Genomic DNA, 23668 nt, shown 5'->3' on the forward strand with positions numbered 1-23668 from the left:
AGTGCGGTGATGGGCCACAGCGTTCGTACGGAAAGAAAAGTTTAGCAGCAACACACAAACAAACAAACAATAAACAAAGAAAAGAGGCGGCCAGAAAACAGGCTGCCGCAGACGTGACTTGAGGAATTAAATCCAAACCACCACCGGGATGGTTGTTATATGGAGAAGCCGGTAAGCTTACCGCCAGGAGTTTCCCTATCGGTGCGCAAAGCCAAAAGAACAGGGCTCGGTGGAGATATATCATTGGCAGATTGCAATTTCAGGACGTCAACAAGACGCACAGAACATGGATCATTTTGCAGCCGAGTGCCTTGTGTCCATGTCCAGCCGGGCCATCGTGCACCCCCAGCCCAGGGAGCTGAAGGTGGAGCCGGATTGCTCGGCTCCGAGGAGCCGGGAGGAGAGCGACGCGGTGCTGAAGGACAACTCCTCTCTGTTCGTGGTCGCCCGGATTTTAGCGGATTTCAACCAGCAGGCTCCCACCGACACCGAGCCGGTGAAAGGAGAGGAGCTCCCCTCCTCCCAGGCGGCGGTGGTGCAGGGGGATGGAGGAGGCAGATCCACGCCGAGCACCGCGGACCACATCCCGGCGCTCAGGGGGAAAAGAGTCAGAGGGCGGACCGAGCCGGAATCCCCCCAGAAAAAGCACAAATGCCATTATTCAGGTTGTGAGAAAGTGTATGGGAAGTCGTCCCATCTTAAAGCACACCTAAGGACGCACACAGGTCAGTTCCGCTCGAACCAAACAACAACAAAAAAAGAGAGAATACATTAGCGTCACATTTGATTGAGAAAGTTGGGTTAATAATGTCATAGCCCCTAATTCAGATCAAACAACACAGGGTACAACTTCCCTTTTGACCATTGAGGGCCTACAATAGGTATGGGTACAATTGTATTCCCCATCTACCCTATTTCCAAAAGTAGTTTGAACTATTAATCATTTGATTGGGACCCCCCGGAACCCCTTCAAGGACCCCTGGGGGTCCCCGGACCCAACGTTGAGAACCACAGGATACAGCTTCACCTGTAACCACTCGGGGCCTTCAATATGTATTGGCAGAATTTTATTCACCAACTGCTCTACTTCGAGAGCCAGATGTGAGCTGATTAAGTGCGTAAAAACGTGTGCGTAATAACGCACCAGAGCGCGCATTGACTGGGAGGAGTGGAGTTGGGGCTGGGAACTCCCAACTTCATCAGCCCCCTCACTGGGAAATGGAAATGTCGATCCGAGTTGATGCAGGCTGTGAAAAATAAACCGGATTGGCAACCTGGCATAAGGACCTCATCACCAGCTCTGGTTTCTGATAAATCCCACTAGGCACCAGTTTGGTTTCCAGTGGGAAAATGCTCGTTATTATTATTGCCCTGGCAGGATGGAGAGAGAGAGAGAGAAAGAGAGAGAGGGAGAGAAAGAGAAAGAGAGAGGGGGTTGGTAAGTTGTGCAGCTCTTTAGCTGACTCCCTAAGCTCTTTGTTGTGATGTACCACACCCCCTCCATCTGATTTGGCCAGCAACAGACTCTGCTAGCAGAGCTCAGAGAGATAGAGACAGCCAGAGGAAGGGAGACACACACACACACACACACACACACACATACAGATACAGAATGGAGTGAGTCAAATAAATGCAGACAGGAAGGGCAGACAGAACTTCAGACAAATAGAACTAAATAGAACTAAATAAATGGACCCATGGAGGAGGAGAGGTAGAAACACATAATCAGATAATATTTGATGGTGTCAGTAAGAGGGCTGGACGAGTGACGTCTTTGGGAGCACATTCTGCGGTCTTACTTGACGGGCCACATCCACCAAGTCTCCTCAAAACATTCTTGCAAACGGGATTCACCGAAGAATTGCAGGTTGATGTTCTTGTGTCAGGTGTGACGGATGAGGAGCGTAAATCATCCCAAATTGAATGCTAGTGCCCGGGGGAAGGTTCAGCGGCTGCGGCTTCTTCCCATCCGTCGCAGGAAGCGCCGCTGATATGTACGCTTCACAAGGACCGTAGTTCTTTTTGGAAGTAGCATTAAGATCTCAGGGAATACATCTTCCGATCACAGCAGTCTGTAAATGTCCCTTTCAGTTGACTGGTATGTACGATTTGTGTAACTGTCTACAAGTCTTGATGCCATTAAAAACCCTTCTGACAAGCCCCCCGCCCCCCATACACACACATACACACATTGGCTCAAACCTTGCCTTACATACATCGCCAATACCACGACAATCGGCTGGTTCTGTGACGGTAGAGCACTTGGGCGGGGTTCTGAAGGCTTTTATCACTCTATCATATCCGCTCCCAGGCAGAGGCTTGTATGTCGGCTGATTCATAGCTGGAAGCCCCAGTGAGACGTCCCAATGGGAGGGTTGCCTTTGATGATCAAAGAAGCAAAGTTATACAGTTTGTCTCCAAAGTTTTACACCGGGGCTAACTTGAAGAGCTGCAGATGAACTAGCTTACTGATCTCTTATTTAGTCAAATCACAATGAAGTGACTGACCAGATGACAACAAATATGTTTTTAGTAACCTTTCGGTTCAATGCCAGACGCAACACCATTTATGACCCGTAGACAAATGGTTCCTGTTGTGATGTTGGGGGTTCTCATTGCAAATGTGGACCAGTTGCCATCAGTCCTGTGAATCATAGGGAACTAGGGAAATATAGTCAATTTCACTTTTGGTCAAAGCTGCAACGATTACAAATGCAGAGAAACACAAAAGTTTGAGGAGCCACTCCCATCAAAATGATCTCCCTTCTCAAGTTTGGCACGTTGGGTTATTTCACATTTTCATCCTACACTCATCTCGCCTATATCCAGCGTGAAAACTATGAGCCACACGCTAGCGGCAGATTTAAATTTCCATTCATGGTGTCAACTCCCCCTGGCTGCCTTCGCAACACCGTGAAACCAAACCACAAATGGCGAATAGGAGACATTTAGTCTGGTCTGGCCAGGAGTGGCGGAGCAGAAAGGGTCTTCTGGTTAGCCAATTCTTCTAGAATGTCTCTCTCTAGAGCCATTCTGAAACTCAGCATCATTATCAAGCCTCCTTATCGTCATGTAATCTACTTTAAAATGCCTCCTTACTGGGGGTGGGGCATTGGCTGGAGGCCATCCGCCATAGCCCTCCACTGCCAAAAGGTCCCAAACCAACACATCCTGAGTGATTTATTGGTTTTGGATGTCTGAGCTAAGTTTGTGTGTAAATCATAATATATGCGCTCAGACGAGGTTAGTTTCAGCGTCTTTGTTTCTCTGTAATGTTTCTTGGCCGCTGTATATGCTTGGAGAGGGTTAAACAGAACAGCGTCTGTGTGCAGGGTCCTTCCTGCTGTTGTCGAGCCATCTACCCGGACCACCTTCTCCCTGAAAGGGGTTACTGTGTTCCTCAGTGGCTGGGGCATTGAGGAGGTTCTTCAGTAGGATGTAGTACCCTGGGAGACCCAGCAAGACACGTTTCATTCCCAGACCATTGTCATTAATACGTTTTTATTTGCCTTGGTACCTTGGTAAGTTGAGCCTGCCCCGATACTTAAAGGTCTCCGATTTGGCCCATTCGGTCTACAGTCTGCATAGTATCTCCACCACCTGGGTTCATTTGTGGTTAATATTCACTGAATGAAGAAAAGCACCACTGACAAAAGGAGATTTATATGATGGACGATAACTTCGGGCCCGGGGTTGATGAATGGTTTAAACGGACCAACCAGATCTCGATATTTTAGATAACGGTGATATGTGTCTTTTCCATGAAGGTATTTATAGTGTTTATTAAGGCTTTGACTCTCAAATCACTGGATGATTACCTGCGGGGATTTAAACAATTCCTCTTGGCTCTTTGCTAATCCAGCTGTTCTGGTACAGACTGAGAAACTGTGCCACATGGAAGTGAAAGCAAACATTTTCCACTTGCCGGTTGCCACATTGCTCCCCCGCCTCCGTCTGTCCCTCCCTCTCCCTCGCTGCACCCTCGTACCTTCTTTCAACTTTTCTCTCTTAATGGCTCTTTTCCTTTTCGGCAAAAGACCCGTGAGCGGGCCGACCTTCGCTCTGATAATACGTGGTTCCCCCTCGTCCCGTGCACTTGTTGGCTAATCAGAGAAGTAGGTCGTTTGGGTTCAGGGCTGGTCTCGGCCAAGTCGGGCCGATCGCCCCGGAGTAGCTCTTTTTTTTTTTTTGTTTTCTGTTATACTCAGCAGTTTACTTGCCAGCCGTTAGCGGAGACAAAGGGAGTTCCCTCTCTTAACTCCTACCCTCTAAAGGCCAGAAAAAAATAGATAACCTCAGTAAGTTCAGGTTTTTTTTAAGTTCAGGGTAACTCCGCTTGGTTGCATTCGTGTTAAATCTTTGTGACGTTGCATGAATTGTTAAATAGAGCTGTGCTCTGAAGACAATTGAAAATGTAGACCCGTGATTTGGCAGGACATCAGGTCATATACTACAGAAAGTAGGATCAATCTGTCGGTCCGCCCAGTGCAGAAGACGATGTTGGGACAGAGGCCTTTCACCGTACAAACCAACCTCCCCTCAACGTTCCTTCTCGGTTAAACTACAGTCGAGCGCCTCAGTTACACCGAGTTAAACATCAGTGTTTGGTTTGGTTTCGATTCCCTCCCACTGTAACATTCATCATCCATCTAACTAGTAATTGCCTTTAGATAACGATTAGTGTTTGAGGATCTCCCGGTACGTTTGTCGGGGATAAGTTAAGTCACAACAGCCAGGAGCTTTGTTGGCTTGGGGTGTCAGATGGGAATTAATTACCCTACCTTGCTCTCACCCTTTGATAGATGAAATGTCTAGTACATACCATCTCCTTTAAAGACAGTGCTGAGGAAACGCTTTCTCGGGGGCCTGCCTCAGACTTTGAGCCACCTTTTATCTCTCACCCTGAGAGTTGACAAGACATGCCTACAGGAGTGCTCCGTAGACCCCCGTGCGTAATTGAAAACGGCTTGTTAAACCTTTTCTTTGCCAAAGGCTAAACTTAAACCCTTCATCCAACACAAGCTTTCCAAATTGACGTGTACTCCTCTTAATGTAACCCAGACAGCCCTTGCTCATATTCCTGAATGGCCACCTCCAGTACCACTATTTTGTATTTTATAGCTGTTTTTCTATGGCACTCGGGTGCTCCAATAGATCATTTACATTTTGGACAAAGAACAGATTTCTGCACCAAAAACTTCAGAATTTCAAGCTGTCGTCCAAAAGCGGGGCGAGTTTTTTTCAAGCTGTCATGGCTGTTCTTGTTTCTTGGTCTCTTGCTGCGATACAACTACAGTCTTTTGACGATGAGGCTAGTGAGTGAGCAATCTAGTATCATCGTCAGGTAAGGTTGCGGAAGAAATCCTCCAATCGCAAAACCTTCATTTGAGTGGGTGCTATGTTTCACTCTGGCTTACTACTGCTGGTGATAGCAAGTAATTTTGATGAGAATAGGCTGAACGTTCACGCTGAAAGCAGAAAGTGAAAAGGTGGCCTTTAGCAAATCACTCCATGGGAGGTGGTAGTATGCTTTGAAAACAAGTAAAAAAAAAAAAAAAGGAAATGTGTTTTATGCATCATTAGTCTGCCCCCACTGAAGTCTGACACAAGGTTTTGTTATACAAGTTTTGTTGTACGAGGAATATACACCCAAGCTATGATTTCCCACGCAAACCTCCGTTCCATTCCTAGGATGATTGGCTTCAGCCTCGTTGAAGTTGGAAATGTTGTGACATTTTCAATACTTAGACACTGGGATGAATACATACAGTGGAGGAATCTGATGATTGTGCAAAACAATGGCGGTCAGCTCAAATCAAGCCATTATGCAATAATTGCAACAGCTCTGCCTCTAATGCCCGAAGGGGTGCCCCAAGGGGACCCAATCTGTGAAGTCAACCCAAATTATCGACTTTTCCCCAATTAAAATGGATATACAGGAATGTGCTTGAGAAACATTGGATTGATACTGCTCTCCAAGATGATGATGGTGATGTACAATCCAGTATTACGGATTCAGTCTTTTTCTCTATGGAAGCATGTGCTTTAGGACATAAATCTAATATGCGCAATGTCAGGTTGGGCTGTTGCTTTGACTGAAGTGAAGGACGAAGAGGAGAGACCTTTCTTTTGCCGTTACCTTCTGTCTGTCTATCTGTGCGTTTTACTTTTAAATAACTATTAAAATAGAGATATTGGGGGGAAAGAAACATACACAAGTCAGGGAGCTTCATCGATCCATCTGATAGTCTTGTTGAACATATTCAAATATCAAATTTACCATTATAGCCCGAACAGCAGATCTGTGTTCCTCCCTTGCCCTCTCTCCCACCGCTCCCAGTTCTACCAGTATGTCCAGATTGAGGCTCAGTATGAGAGTTGGCGAGGTGAGTTGGTGGGCTGTGTGAGTTTTCTGCACCTCAGGCAGGTCCACAGTCCACAGTTTCAAACATATTAAACATTGATCTTGAGGGGGTTTGTTATTTATTAGAATAGTATTGTGTTGGTGGAGGTGAATTTAGTGTAAATTTGGTTGAATAATGTGCTATCTTGCATTGTGTGCCAGCCAGTACTATCGGCACGTGTCTGCGCTGTACTTGGTGTGGCGACTTACAGCTCGTAACGTCCAAATGAGTAAACTCAGCAAATTTACAGTAGAACAGATGTCATATTTCTGCGTGTGTTATAATTCATATGTTAGAATTCTTTATGCCATGTTTGCTATGTGTAAGAAAACAATTTGAGCTACTTGGAGAGAGTCATGGATCGCGACGAGGTTGGGGTCATCAGTTTGTTACAGTTCTGTAGAGTTTGTTATTAGGAAACTGTGAAATGTAGTCCCAAGATAAAAACTGCCAGAGTCCTCCACGTAGTTTATCTAGGAAGTGGTATTCTCTCACTTGGGGCGGTATCAGTACATATTGTTACAGTCTCTGGTGAGCAACTATGCGTAATCAAGCACACCTTAAGATGTTAAAATCATTTGAATCCCTTTGGTGCTTTGAGATGTGCATGGTGTAGGTGATGGCGATTAGGTCTGTTTTCCACTGTGATGTTTTTCTGGGTCCAGTTGCCGTGATTTCAAGTTCTTGGGGAAAGGTTTGGCTGACTAGTCTAAAGTTTCCAGATGAGTCGAGTCCAAAGTGTGCAAAGACCAGTTGCCTCCCAGCGAAACTGATGTAACGATCGTGACCGATCGTTACATCAGTTTAAATGCAGCGCCGAGGCTGTAAGCACATTTTAGGCATCAAGCATCAACCTCACTGGTCTTTCAGTGATCCCGCCGCACCGGTGACAGCAGAGCTGACCAACAAAAGATGCAATACCATATTTCACACTCTGTTTGCTTTTTTGTCTGGGATGGAGGTTTTTGTCCCCTTGCCTTTTGTCATAGTATGACCGTGCCCCCCATTCCAGGCCTCCCTCCCACGGAAGATACAATCCACTGTCCACCCCCACCCTCCCACCCGCACCCCCCTTCAGGGGGACCCATGTGCCACATACATTTAAGCCTCGGGTGGTTTAATAAAGAGCTTTAGTGGTGGAAAAGTACCAGCTCCCATCTCCAAAGAGGGTCACTCGGCTTCCTCTGAATGGCAGTCTACCAGGCGAGTGGAACAGCAAGCCGACCGATCTGCCAGATCCATCCTTCCTCACACTTGGGATATGGCCTGTCCTTTAGCATCCTCCATCTGTCCCTCTCAAATATTATCTATCTGCTACCGTAGGAACTCTATCCTGGATATTTGTGTTACAAGCGTGCATCACTTCTCCAAATAAGTATGTTTTCTTCCTGTGTAATATGCTATAGTGTTGTATAGACACAGAAAATCCAAATAATCTATCTATCTCACTATCAATCTATCTATCTGCCTTTGTGTCCAGATTGTTCCACACTATGAGCTTTGGCTTCACGACTGAGGAGGCTGTAACACTATTCAGCCCTGTGTGGTGGCTCTGCACAAGACACTAACACATTTACCTTAATTGACAATAATATATGACATATAGTATGACATTTGAAACTCATAGTTTGCCTTCTTCACCAAATGACTCGACTGCAGCTCTCAGTACAGAGCTGATTTTTATCGTGATTCTCAAGCTATTTATGGTCGGACCTTTCTTTGCTCGAGACTGTGGGATGCCTTAATTGTATTGTTGCCAAATTCCACCACAATGTCTGCACGATCTATTTTTGCCTATTGGTGTGAGTCATTTCTCACACACGTTACATTTGTGCAATGACAAGCACGGTCACCTGCATCGGTATTAGTGACTGGGAATATTTGTAATGTCGCACCATCTTTCATGTTTCTGGAGAAGCAACCAAACAGTCGGTCCTCCCATGGACGTGAACTACGGTTGGAATAGTATGAATGGCGATTACTCGGCAGGAGGTACCACCGGGCCGTAGGAACAAACCGTGTTCTCTCAATGACTCACTGTATCCTCTCTCTGTTTCTCTCTACCAGTGTGCTGGAATGGGGGTGAATCAAGGGACTCTAGGAGCTATATGGTCTCTTTACATCCCCAAACCCCTTGTGGTGCAGCCTGGTTGTGGTGGGCAGCATTTGCTTATGTAAACCAATGACGACTCAAACCGAGTGGGCTCCGAATTATGCCTTCCATCCCGAGGCCTGGGCTCTCAGAAAGCTACCTTTTAAGATGTTGCACTTCTATAGATGACAGGGGGAGCTCAGCATGACGGAACGGGGTTTGGGTGCTCTCTTTTTTTGTGGGTTTCCAATCAGGGTTTGCTTATAACATCCAGCCATGCAGCTCTAAACTAATTAAACTCTCTGAATTGCTGACGGACTCTGTGAACTGCACTGGGTCCATTGCAGTTCACAGGTGGCTCACCTGCCCCAAACCAGCCTCCAGCCCTCTGTGGCAGCACGGGACCAACAAGCAGGTGAAGGATTGAGTGACTGAATTGTGTCAAGCCCTCGAGTTGGCGACACACCAAAGAATGACATTAAGTTGCTTTCGTGGTTTGGCGGCAACATAAATAAAAGCAAGAATTTATGTCATGTACGTCAGTCCGTGTCTTTCACGACGCGGGGCGTTACACAATCGCGGCTTGTCCTGGAAGAGCGTCTTGTGCGTGAAAGCAAAGCAGCCACAGTTAAACAAACAATACCTATGGGATTAAACAAGCGTTTTCGAGGCTGAAACTCAATCACGGGCCGGTCTGCAGCGTCTTACGTCTCAGACCGCTAACAGTGTGTGTATGTCTTTGTGCGGCAGTGGAAACAGCGCTTTTTCCTGTTCCACTGCTTATTTGCTGGTGCTCGGGCCCCGATGCTCGCAGTTGGTTTAACTGTCGAGTTTTGTTACACAAAATGTAAAGGTAGGCTTTAAAGGGACGGACATGTCGACACGTGAACTTTTACATTTCTTTCCTGCGTAAACCTGAACCTAATATTCACGCACACTTTTGACAAGCTTGAGACCAAGCAACCAAGTGAGTCAATGAAAGTGGAGAATCTCCTCCTCACCTCGAAGATGCAGGTCACCCTTCCCCCTACTCCAATAGATTTGACACATTTGGACACATATAGTATCGTATTGAAAATGCAGGCCTATAATTGAGCCAACTCTATTCTGGTCCTGGGTCTCTTCTAATCCAAACCATCAACAGTGCTTGTAAGCCTCTTGTTGTGGTGATGGTGTTTAAATGTTTGAAAGGAATCCGAGATACTTAATCTTCAAAGTGGCGCAACCAGAGGAATGCACCATTGCCGTCCTTTATTTTCCTCAAATCCTAAATGGAATGGGATGCAAACTCCGCCCATGTGACGGAGGGGGTTCAGTGGCGGCTGAAACAGAGGCACCTTTTTCACTGGCAGCTCCTTAGAATTTACTATGTAGTGTCGTAGCACAGATGGACGGATGAATGCACACGGCACACACAGTCATACTAAGATAACACATGCTCCACACACACACACACACACACACACACACACACACACTGAGAGCTCTCTCTCGCAATGAAAATGTCTGATTCAAGCGGTGAATCAGGCACTCTGGGATCCATGTCAGCAACTGGAGGTGGTGAGCAGAGAGGGGGTTGAGGGCGGGGAAGAACACAGTGTTTCCCATATCTTATTTTGAGGTGAACTCATTCAACTCAAACTCTCTCTCCTTCCCCTTGAGCCAACACTGTATCGCACTGCCCCTCCCCAGCTCCCAATTTCCTTCCTCTTCTTCCCCAGGCTCAAGTAGTCAGTCAGTCGGTCGCAGTTACCGTCCTGTAAGGGACCGGTCATGGATCCGGTTCCCACAGAGCGACAGCGCCTGTCGAAGCGTCCCCAGAAGGAATCCTTAACCCCACCCCCACCCCCGCCCCCACTCCACCAGCCTTCTTACATAGGTGGCATGTGCTAACATCATCAATATGAGGCTCATTGTGTCCGGTGTGAGCGTTTACAGTGCAGGCCCCCTTTGCTTAGTGCCTGCTGAGCCGTGCTGTATTTTTCTGGGGTTTAGGCTAATCTGTTTACATGCTGTTTCTGGTGTTCCTGCTCCATTCACTTTGACTGCTCTTCAATCAAACGACCATATGGCATTATTTAAGTAGACATCTCAGCGCCCCCACCTTCCTTGCCTATTACACTGTGTGCTGTTTGCTATAGGTTACAGTTTGCAGTTCAGGTAGATGTGAACAGTGAAATAATTAAAAAAAAAAAAAAAAAAAGGACAAATTAAGAAATGCCATCAAAGCTTTGAAATGTCAATGTGAAGCGACGTGTCAAAAGCAGAGATAACTTTGTGAAGTGCCCAACGTGAATCTGCCTCCGCTAAATGTCACGATCGTGACATTTTAGCTCAATTGAATTGTCTTTTTTGTTCGTTGTATGACACTAGGATAGTGGCGTGAAGTAAAACTTGTAATAAAAACCCAACCGATGGAAAGTCACCAAATTTAACTTTCTATTCAATGTGACATTTCTAGCATTGGTTTAAAATTCCCCTCAAATCTGGATGAAAACATCACTGTGGAATCTCAACGATTCTAGGAGATCTGCTTAAATAATCAAGAAGAGTTGCACACCCGGAGTTAAAACTACTGCCCGCTCTGGGTACGTTCCCTTCCGCGCCACTGTCAGGAGGCATGTCGTGTGAAATTGATGTGTTTGAACCGGCTGACCTCGGCAAACTCCCTGGCTCATTTCCATCATGTGTCCGTCCATCTCATCTCATGTCTTGTTTGTCTGGGAATCCAGCTGCTGAGCGTTGCTTTGTGTTTTTAATGTCTGATCAGACAGAGGCCGGACCGACTGCCTGGAAAACCCTCTGAAGCTGTTTCCCCATTCACCCAATTGTTTCTGCCGTGTTTTTGCTGCGACCCTAAATGAAGACATCCTCTCTGAATCACCGAAGGACGGACGCTGGAATATTCTTGTTGTTTCCCTTCCTCGTCCTCCTGCTCTTCTGTGGCCAAGTTGAATTAATTATTAGCTCTTAGTAAAACTGGTCACTACTTGCACAATATCTTCACAATATCTGAATCTGCACAATAAAAAAACACTTAACCACGTCCTCTCAGACGTCCATTCTTCATGCAACGGAAATATATTTTCTATGGATGCGGGTTTATATCAATGTAATTGATATACTATATATAATATGACAATATAATTGTGATGTAATGGATGTAATTGGATGTATCCAATAATCCATCAATCCTTTTTTTTTTCTCTTGCAGAATTTACCAATTTTCATATATTCCAAAATATTTCAAAATATATTTAGAATTTTATGTAAATTTTATCATTTTATTTTATTGATAATATTTCATGAATATTTTGTAATATATTTATAGTGTATTAAAATATATATTTAGTATGTTAATAATATATATTTAATATTTTAATATATATGAATATTTAAAAATACACATACAGTATATCTGATATATATACTGTATATTTGTGTATATATCACATATACACATACATACTGTAGAATATATATATATATATGGGGTCATATATACACATATCACAGCATTAATTTGTTATATATTATTGAAGAAAAATTACGATATGCATATTGTTCTGATATATGTAAGATATATTTAAATATACCTTTTAATATGTAAATATATACCACCGATGTGATATGGGCTGGTCTGCATTTTCCTCCATGGACTTGAAGCTTGTAGCGAACACTGTTTTAGCGCTCTCATGAATTGGCCTGCCGTTGCCCTTCAAATGACCTCTGACACCTTGCGCTCATGCCGTCTGTGAGCAAGTCCACGGTGAACGGGCTCATTTGCATACGTGACATAATGGAAGGAGCTGGAGGGAGAGCGCGAGCATGTAACAAGGGGGCGACGAGGAGCGGCAGCCGCGTTAACGTATTGGAGTACACACACGTACACTCGTGTAGAGTGGCAATGCACCCACCCTGCTCTGTGGTGAATCTTAAGTAGGTCACTGTGTTCTGTCTCCATAACGTTACCTTCCTCATCACCCACTTCCCCTCTACCCGAGAGAGAGAGAGAGAGAGAGAGAGAGAGAGAGAGAGAGAGAGAGAGAGAGAGAGAGAATGAGAGAGAGCGGGAGAGAGAGAGAGAGTCCGAGTGTAGATGGCTGGAGTCGAGCCAGGACGTTTTGTTGTGGCCAGACATTCCTGTCTGAGACCCCCCCCTCCTACACACACACACACCCACACATACACCCACACACACACCCACACACGCACATGCACACACACGCACACACACACACACACACACACAGACACACATACACACACACACATGCACACACACACACACACACACACATACAGACACACATACATACACACACACACACACACACACACACACACACACACACACACACACACACACACACACACACACACACACACTGTATAAAAGCATAAACACGTAATCACACCCGACCTAGTACTCTCAGTCATGTACTTCAACTCAAAACACCTCCACACACAAGTGATCTCACTCACCTCTCTCTCTCTCTCTCTCTCTCTCTCTCCCTCGCTCTCTCACACACACACATTTACAAGGCATTTTGTTTTGATTTAGCAGCAACTGGGTCTCATGGCCCTTGCGTGCTGTTTGTTTCTCGCTCCTGGAACAATTACTCCTTGACTTCTTGTTCTGTCGGTGGGGGACCAAGGACTGTTTTTAGACGTTGCCGCAAGAAAACTGGAAAATAGAAAAGTATCCTGGTCTCCTCCATCTCTATAACATGCGCTGTTTTGTTTATCACTACCCCGCGTGTTGATTATGTTTTTAATGCTGGCCAAAGGGAGTGCTCATGTTAATTTTGTTTTGCTTATTTCAATATTTCAATTAGGGCATGCATCGCTGTTGATCCGGGCACGTCCAGCTTGTTGGCTCTTTATCGTTGCCCTTTACAGCCTTTCGCTCCGGTTGAGTTTTGTGACAGATATGACCAGATGTGACCGTTCCCTTGCTTTTCAACTTTTTCTGTCAACTTTCCCATGTCCCTGCGTGCGGAGAGGGTTGGAAATGAAAACACCAAAACTCAGCCATCGCATCGTGTACGGCACGCAGCAAACCAGACGAACCTCAACCGATTCCCTAAAGAGCCAAGAAGGGAGTCCTGCAGCTCATTAGAATAATAAAAGCAATATTGAAGCGTGGCTTTTTATTCCATTTGAGCCGCCCGGCTGGTATTTATACTTTCACCGTTTCACCTCGTTGGGCTTTTGTCACTTTTGGCTTTTGAAGCGTCGTTTGCCTCTTAACTCTTGTGTAATATCTTTAGCGTCTTTAAAGTCAACAAGGAGGCTCCTTATACCGTTCGCACAGACAGAAACGATTAGGAATAAGAATAAGAAATCGTCTGTAAACAGGTCGTCCTTGTTTACTGTGATGGATATTCTGGGGAAATCCTTGGGGAGCGATGGAACTTCTCCCCTAATACGTCTATCTCAATGTTATTAGAGACGTTACAAAAATCGAACAGAGATCTTTTTTTTGTCTACAGTTTTTTCTTGAACGTAAAATAGTTTCCACTTAGTCATAAGAACTTTGCCTGTTAAAGGAAACCATGTATTACAACTGATTCAACTAGCGCCTACGCCCCTGCAAGCTATGAATCAGCAGGATCCCTCCAACGTGAAGACACTTTTTGGACACTTTGGTTCACTGATAAAAGTGAACTAAAAAGAATTAAAAAAAACAACTAAAAAAAGAATTAAAAGTCCGGTTAAAAATGTTTGATATTGCATGTTTTAAATTGAACTCTCGGATTGCCAGTACAACGATGCAAGAGTTCTGCATTATTTAATTAAAAATGGATTAATCTCAATTTCCCACTAGATCCTCCTGTAACCAAGAGGGCAAAACACTCCATTATGCATAAATCTATTCTGTTAATCTGATACTGAGAAGGACTGTAACAGAAGCTCTCGCATCAGGTCTCTGACAGACTGTTAAATATTCAGCAGAAGGATCAGTGACATGGTCTGGAATGATGCAACCTGCCAGCATGCAGGTTTTGACTGGCTGTCATTCTGAGGTTGGGTTAGTCAGATTTGGGGAGGATACCTGCGCATGCATCATGCAGAAAGCTACACATGGATTCAAACGTCATGCATCTGGATGTATGCCTACAGGTACCAGCCACTCAGAATGTCCGCTCCCAGCCGGCTGGCAGCCGGATATATCCATTCACGTTCAAGATAGGCAGGGACCTGTCACTAGCCTGTCAAGGACCTTTCACTAGCCTGTCAAGGATTCTAGGTGGCTGCATCTGTATGTGTGGATTTCATAGTTTCACTAACTTCAATCTGAACCATCTACTGTTGCTTAAGTTTGTCCCTAGTATGATGCACTTCTTGCAAGCTTTAACGCAAAGGCCATTGACAAAACTTTGCATCCTATGGTGCAGAAGGGGTTAAATCAGTTTTCAAACTAAATATGAGTTTGAGCTACTGGAAATAGACCACTGGCTGCCCTCTGGGCAAGGTCCATTTTCCAGTCATGATGAAAACTACTAGGTTGTTCATAAAACAAAGGTCTTGTGCAACTTGCAAAAAAGAACAACTCCATTTCTGTTTCTATTTTGACACAAGATGTTCCCTCTCTTGCCCTTCCTCTTTGAATACTGGCATTAACATGTATCACGATATGAAACAAAATTAAGACATTTACTACTTGGAACCTCTCCAAAATCTGCTGCCTCTAGAACTGTTGGAGGATATGCGTGACTACCTCTAAGAAGCCCCCCCAAAATAAAATCTTAAAAGGTTACAGCTGCGTTTAAGGGACGTCTATCAGATCGTGTCATCATGCTCAAACATATATGACTGTATGCATGTGTGTGTGCCCCTAGATTCCTAGTTTTAAGGAAACATGGAAGCCCAGAACGCCCCTGGCTTGTCTCTGCCTGTGTCTGGGTTTAATGTCTGTTACCATGGCGATGGGGGTAGGACTCTAGCCTACCTAGAGGTAAGGCACCATGGGGGAGGGGGTGGGGGGGGCAGGTGTGGTAGTGGCAGCAAATATGGGACTTTTGGGGACTTAACACCACTGAGGTGGACAATAATCTTCCTCCTCTAGGTTTTGGTTTGGTTCACCTTTTGTCATTTATCATGAACCTATACGTATACCCCTTTAATTATCAATCCCATCAAAGATGTTTTAAACCAATGGTAGCAAGTCATAAATGCAAATATGTTCCTGACTGTTGAATTCACTGGACAGGAGTCTTTGGATTCCTGGTTGCTTCGGCTCAGCCCATGCATTCAGAACCAGAGGTCTGTTTGGGTCCAGGCCACTGTTTCTGATAGGCAGAGGTCTTTATATTATCACCTGTTGGGGAGATTATCTGATCCCCGATGGTGCAGTGGAAAAAGTGGTGGAAGCCTTTTGTTGTCTGCCATCTTGACCCAAGTGGCCATGTGGTGAAACGCTGGGTTTTATGGCAAGTGGTAGTGGGAAAGGGGGCAATGGGAAGCAGAGGAACGGTATGATGATAGCAGCAATCTGAAAAGGGGAACTGGGAGGGCTATTTCAGTCAGATTCTTATCGAAGTGTGCAACCACGGCTGCTGCATGTGAGGATAAGGCGGCAGTGCTGACATGGAGTCTGTGGGAGAGCCTGGTCATTGTGAAAGTCCTCTGGTGCATTGGAATATCCACCAGCCACTGCTGAGTTATTTCCTGCCTACTGCTATACATTAGGCAGGAAATGTGGTGCAGTACTGTGTGGTAGTGGTGCTAACATAAACTAGCTGTTTTAACCATTTACAGGTCACTTGTTCTTGGCTTCTTTCTGTGTCTTTGTGTCATTTCTTATTTGTACACTGTGACCCAATTCTCTGACCATCACAGGAATATTCTCAGCTCTACATCGCTACTCGCAATGTTAATAATGTTTTAATCATTTTTTTCAAGGATTTTGCCTTTTTCTATTGTTGCAATACCAGTTGCCTGCTCAAACAGGAGCGAATGGAAACACTTAAAATGCAAACACGCTGTTTATTTGTTTGGAAAAGAAAGCTGTTGACTTTAATGGGGTCTGAGGAGGTCAAGTGGTGGGTCAGCCGTCCTAAGTGGAATTCACAGCCCAAACAACAATGTCAGCTTTTCAGCTCCCTTAAATTCACTCTGCCTCTCTTGTTGTTGAGCACTGTGGTTTCCTAAGTATAAGCTATGATTGTTGTCCCACTTGAACAACATTTCCATGAGCCGGTTTTTATTTTCAATTGACACATCATGCATTTATGTAATGCTCTTTAGAACCACAGTGCTTCTTTTGATTGGTTCCGTAATGAAAAGCTTGTACAGTTTAAGGAAGACACTTTGAAACGTTTCCTTGACCGTGTCACTCCAGTGTTATGATGTAATAAGGATCCAGCAAAGCCAGTTTCTGATACTCTGTGTGTCTGTTTGGATACTAAACCCTCCTCTCGTGCCTCTGTTTGGTTGTGTACCTGCAGGAGAGCGCCCGTTCCCGTGCACATGGCCCGACTGCAACAAGAAGTTCGCCCGCTCCGACGAGCTGGCGCGCCACTACCGCACGCACACCGGCGAGAAGAAGTTTGGCTGCCCGCTGTGCGACAAGCGCTTCATGCGCAGCGACCACCTCATGAAGCACGCCCGCCGCCACTGCGACTTCCAGCCGTCCATGCTGAAGCGCGGGGGGCCGTACGGCAGCGGCGCCGTGGCGGTGGGGGTGGGGGGCTCGGCGCGCTCCGGATCGCTCAGCGACTACAGCCGCTCGGACGCCTCCAGCCCGACGCTCAGCCCCGCAAACTCGCCTTAGGAAGAAAGGAGAAGAAAGAAGAACAGACAAAACCCTTCTGCAGCACTTTCGGCATTGCAACCCCCATTGGTACCGCCACCGCCCCCCTCCAGTCCAATGGCAGGGACAGATAATTTACAGTACTCAACCACCGTCGCCACGGCAACGTGCTCCCAGGTTCTGTGCTATTTCGCGGGTCCCTGTATACGCAACATAAGAGTGGAGCTCCGAGTCCAGATCCACACAAAATGCTCCAGTAACTTCTCGAGTTTAGGGATGTTTTATTGGGGCGCTTGGCTCCACTTGAGCCACTTTGGTTAGTTTTTTCAGTCTGTTATTTTATTTTTTTTTTTTGGGGGGGGGGGGGGGGTCCTCGGATTGGATTGGATTTTTTTTCAACAGGCAACTCTCTTGATAACTCGTATTGCACAGTTACGTTGAAGCTTTGCCAATTCTCCGCTTGCTGTACTTTGTGCTCAGTGTCGTGCAATCAACTCTTCAGACAAAGACAAAACTATTGCCTTTCATCAGTGACGATTTGTTCTTTTTTTTGGGCTTTTGTAAGCATCCTCATATTACAGTTGTAATGTTTTTTCCTCTTAATACAAATAGGAAAGGTGTCTACAGGACTGAAAATGAACAATATAATAGTAGTACAAAACAAAACAAAAAAAATGATTTTAAGAGATGGATATGGGGGAGATCACCTTTATGTCTCAGGATTTTGAAGTCACATTATCCACTTAACTTGACTGCACATAAACCTAGAATTCACTTTACCATGAACTTCAACCCAAATTGGAGTTCCTGCCCTGCTCAGGGAAGGCCTCGGTAGCTTGACAGTGAAACTCAACGTCACACACACACACACACACCCACACACACACACACACACACACGCATGCACGCAAACACACACACACACACACACAATCATACACATGCACACACAAACAAATATACACAACCACTCATAATCTACAAAAACTCACACTTGCACAGAAATTGCACTTCTCTTTAACAGTAAGCTTATGATTGTTCATTTCCATAGCACAACGCAAAGCATTATTATACAGTTATGCTGGGGTCACATCGCCGGGGCACACATGCGCTGCAAAACGACAGGCTGCAATGCTTTTCAAACTGAGCGCGGCTTCATCTCACGGCTTCACGGCAACAAAGAAAGTTGAGCAGGTTTCAACTTTATGCAAATGAGCAGTGCCAATAGGAGGGAAGATACGCTCTCAATGGCGCTGATCCTTGGAAAATGGACGCCCGGACCACTGTGTAACTGTTCATGATTAGGCAAGGAACACCTCATTTTATGTTCTTTATTTTAAGGGACGGATAGCAAGACTGGTTACGTTGTTTTTTTCAAGGGGTCATTTATTTTGCTAAGTAAACAGCTACACCATTTAAATTTTTTAAAAAGTACACACGGCACCATCTATCTATATAATGTATATTAAATAAGGAAAGGGAGAGAGGTTCGAAATGTATTGCGCGCCCACAACAGCCAGTGGATTTTTCGCTAACATGCTCACAAAAGAAGCCCCGTCGCCGGCTGTGTGACCCGAGCATTAGAGGGTGATATGTTCAGACTGTTTTTGGACAATGGGTCCAATTAAAATGGTGTCTTTTCAGTACGGAGCCAGGTCGCGCCACATCCCCCAAATCTCTTGTCTTGACCCCCCCCCCCACAGACACACACACACACACACACGCACACACACACACACACACACACACACACACACACACACACACACACACGTGCATAGAGGGAGTGTTTGAAAACACATTTGTAATGACACATTTATCAAATGTCCGGGCTGAAGGGCGTGTTAAGCTTAACCTTTTTCTTGAGCGAGGGTACAGTTAAGAGATCTGGGTCTGTTTTATGGATGCTTGCATCTTAGAAAGAAATGCATTTTTATCCCTATTATATTTCTTTATATTTTTATTTTCGAAAACAACAGACCACCCCAATTTTACCCACGGAGTTAAAAAATATATATATCAAAAGCATCCACCCATCCTGTCTTGGAAACACTGCTTCCTGTATTACTATTGAAGACGAGAGGTTCTTCAACTTTATACAGCCAAACGAAAAGATTATGAAACAACACAGTGTCTGTATTAAGGATAGATGTGTATTATTATTATTATTATTATTATTATTATTATTATTATTATTATTATTGTTTTAGTGTATGCAGTGGTTTAGGAAGAAGTAGATTACTGCCAGTCCCTCCGTTATAAAAGCATTTGGAGACCTGACCAAGGAAATAGAGAAGTGGGACTCCGGCAGAATCTCTCAGAGCATTTAATCTCCCTCAAATCTAAATTAATTTTACCAGCACATACCCTAAAATGGCTCCATTCACCATTTGTTAACGGACTAGCCTTAATCCCATGGAAGTATGAAAACTTGGATGACTACTGGGTGTCTCTGTTGGTTTGAGAGTCCTTCGGAGCTTCTGCGGCGGATGGGAACATTATATTGTTGTTTTAAGTTGCATAACTCCTCTGTAACCACAAGAAACAGCGCAAGGGATTGAACTCACTACACACTGTATCTGCAGAACTCAAGATTAGTATGAATGCTCATTATATCGTTATCTATGTGCTCCAGCAAAGTATACCGAATTAAGGTGTCACTTTGAAAGCCCAGGGCCACAGAGCTCAGTCACAGAATCAGAAGTGCTGCCAAAGAACTGGACAGGAATGTCGAGTTCCACTGAAGCTGCGAGGCACAACGACAGCACACAGTGATCAGCTGTAGGAAACACCCAGGCGTCCCCTGCCCCCTCCACATACATCACCACGCAGGTCGACAGGTTTACCCACGAGGGCGGGGCCTTCCATAAGTCACGCTTTGTGCTGTATTCCTAAAACCGTGTGAGCAGCGAGCAGCCAGACAAACAAGAAGAGCAGAACTCCTACTCCTTATAATTATAGGCTGTGGGAGGAACTCGAGTCATTTAGCTTCCTCCTGTTGTTTATGTCTGAATCCGGCTCCACGTAGTGTCCCAATTTTGAAAATCCACCAGCCAGACCTTTCCAATGCCACGCTCACCCGAACACATTCATGTCCACATTCTTTTGATTTTCCTCTTTTGCTTAGTGCTTTATTTTAGCTTGCTTTTTCTCGGCTCTCCATTTTCCGAGTTCATAGCCCCTTAGATTTATACTAAAAATAGTTCAATGGAAATTTCTTCGTGTGTACTTTTGCTCTGTCTGTGCTCCTGCGATGCGTAGCACCAGAGAAACATTCTGGGTAGAGATCCCCCTCCAGCTCCCCTGAGCCTACTTTCAGGAAAAGCCCATAAAATCAACTTAAAAACAAGCAACCAAAACCACTTTTTCAGTGCATTGAAGTCAGGCTATAAAAGATGGCGTCACCACCGGCTGCAACGTGTCCGTAATATACTATAGTGCACATAGGATACCGCCTAACCTCATGAGAAGACATGGCGCGTTCTTATATTACCCCTCAATGGTCTAAGCCAACTATTAAACCCCGCCTCTGGCTCTCTGTGCTAAAATCTGGCTCTCACGTACCGCTCAAGTCCTCACACATACTGACAAGCACCCTCCTCACATCCTCATACACGACTCATGTCACACACACACTGCTCATGCCCTTATAAACAAATCAACACACAGCACTCATGTCCTCACATATACTGACACACACACACACACACACTGCTCATGTCCTTATAAACACATCAACAAACAGCACTCATGTCTTCACATATACTGACTGACACACACACACACACACCACTCATGTCCTCATAAAAACAGACACCCACACCGCTCATGTCCTCACTACTGACACACACATGACTCGCATCATCACACAATGTTAACGTCTTTACACACACACACACACACACACACACACACACACACACACACACACACACATCAATTACGTCCTCACACACGTCCTCCACACACACGCGCAGATACGAACACAGGAAGAGCCGGGAAGCAGTCCAGCTGGAGAGAGAGACCAGGAATGTGTCTGCTTTGGGAGGAGGGTGGAGGAGGGTGGAGGAAGCAGGTGTCAGGCTGCTGAATGGCCGGCCTTGTCCCCGCAGCCTCTCCCAGGCCCCATTTTACCAGTCAACTCAAAAAAAAAAAAAAAAAAAGAGCCATAATCAGCTTTTTCCCCTTCACCCATCCCTCGCCTTCACCCCAACCTCCTGTAAAGAAAACACCCTTTAGAAAAACACTCCGCATCACCGGCGACAGTAGCTCCCCGGGCCCTCCACACTAATCCCTGATAACCCCCCGATGCCATTTAAAGAGCTTTTGCACTTGAGCGTGAGTCGGGGAATACGCCGCAAAAGGGCAAAAGGTGGGAATTCCTTTCCAAATCCTCAATGAGATAGATTTGGGTGTGTATGAAACAGATTAAAATGTGCATCTGGATGTATATATTTTTCTCTCTTGAGCTCGGAGTGACTTCTTGACAAAAAAAAAACAAAACGCATAGAGCTCATAGTTGTTTTTTTTTTCAGGTACATTACGTTATCAATTAGATAGGAGGGAGTTTAGGGGGGGAAATTATTTTTAACGTGAAGAAAATATACAAATACATCTATCGCTAACTTAACTGAAAGCCACGCGCTTTACCTTCCTCTGTACCTCCCTTTTTTACCTCAGTGAGTCTCGACAGGTCTTCATCCATTAAACTGGAGCATTCCGCATACCTCTCTTTCTGTTGAATACCCTCATGGGCGCAAATGGATGCGCCCACAACAAACCTCTGCGGACACTCGGTCCTTTTAGCTTTGTCACTTTTGGCCACTTTTTTCATCTTTTTGTTTCCCGGAAAATTCCACGGTGGTCCCGTGTGTAAATCTTACTCCGCTGGGGTCCACTTCAGCCTTTGATGAATTAGTCACAATAAAGGGTTAAATAAAGACATTTTTGTACTTTGTAATATCATAGTCAGTCTTTTTCTATAGGACATCATTGTACAGTGCAGTATAGTAAAGATTGTTTGTTTTTTTAACTTGATGACATTTCTAAGCCTTTTTGTCTGAGACGGCACCCCGCCCCCCTATGAATTACCATTGAATGCAAATGAACCGTCATCTTTTTAATTTCTGTTTAAATCTCCACCTCAAATCCTGCAGTTTGCAGAAAAACGAAAGAAAGGTTCCTGACGTGTGTGTGTTTTTTTTTTTTTTTTTGTAATCTAGGTTGGTTATGTTATAGCTTGGACTGTTTTCTTTTGTCCTTAGTATTCTTTTGTTATTCCTTGTTGTAACCTGTTTTGTTGTGTACAGTATGTTTTTTCATCTTCACTGTGTGTCCATATCATATTTTCATCCGTAGACATTATTTAATGAGTGACATGACGTCATGCACATTTAAATGTCGCTCTTGGTCTGATGATTTTCTAATTTAAAGTACACTTGCGTGACGCAGCAGGGAAACGTATGAAACCGGAGGATTTTGGGTAGAAAGGAAAACGCAAAGCCACTGCCACGGGGCAGTTGAAAAAACTTCTCCATATGTTCAGCGCACCATTTATGGTCACGATTTAAGATGATTTATTATCAGGTTCAGTATGATGTTTGTGAAATGTAACGTGTGCCAAAGGCAAGGGAACATCATTCAAAGCTCAGTCATTTTGCATTCATTGTTTTTAAGATGTTTCTCTATCTTCTCAGCAAGTACAATATTTGACAATATTCCACAAGACAGGACCATTGGAGTGGAGGATATTTTAATGGGTTTATTTGAAATGAATATACTTTCATTGCTCTGACGGGTGATAAAAAAAAGGGATAATTCAGATTCTCCTGTGAGTTTGGCTTTTTCAGTGTCTTGTAGCGCGGCTGAGAAGGTTTTGTTTTTGTAGCAGCCCCTGATGTGCAATCCAAAGGATTCCTCGACAAGTTGTCAACGCATGCACACTGCGAAATAACCAACCAATGTACCCGAGCGTTGTTCTGTATGTAATCTATTTATTTTTTGGGGTGATTTTTGTATTATATTTTCCACTGTGATTTTATTTTTATTTTCCGAAAAAAAAAAAAAAAAATGTATCCACTGTCCTTATTATGTTTTTTGTTTTCTTCCATGTCATTTTTTTATTTTTTTATACCGAGAGGTTAACCTATTACACGAACATGATCAGCGTGTTGCCATGCACAATAATAATCCTAATTTAAATTGAGACACCCAGCTGCCCTGCTTAAGAGTTGACACATGAAAATGCTGTATCCCATTTACAACAGCCAGAATAAGTCAATATCTCAGTCAAATAAAAACCTTGACGCGCTCGCGGGAATCTGCCGGCGGCGGCCAATAATCCGGTGTATAAATATCTCGCCCGCTTCCTGTTGGCTTGTGTAGTCTGTTTTGGTTTCCAAGGTAGCGCTCAGT

The 23668-nt window shown here is 44.7% G+C and overlaps 1 protein-coding gene across 1 annotated transcript; it reads left to right on the plus strand.

Annotated features, from left to right (window-relative positions):
• The first annotated feature begins 31 nt into the window (after positions 1 to 31).
• On the plus strand, positions 32 to 17443 carry LOC307228470 (Krueppel-like factor 13). The gene is made up of 2 exons (XM_079998132.1): positions 32 to 725; positions 16950 to 17443. The coding sequence occupies exons 1-2, from the start codon at positions 287 to 289 to the stop codon at positions 17273 to 17275; spliced, it is 765 nt and encodes a 254-aa protein (XP_079854258.1). The 5' UTR covers positions 32 to 286; the 3' UTR covers positions 17276 to 17443.
• The last annotated feature ends 6225 nt before the right edge of the window (positions 17444 to 23668 follow it).

The sequence above is a fragment of the Zeus faber genome, assembly GCF_960531495.2.
Source record: "Zeus faber genome assembly, chromosome: 3".
In the NCBI taxonomy this organism is placed as follows: domain Eukaryota; kingdom Metazoa; phylum Chordata; class Actinopteri; order Zeiformes; family Zeidae; genus Zeus; species Zeus faber.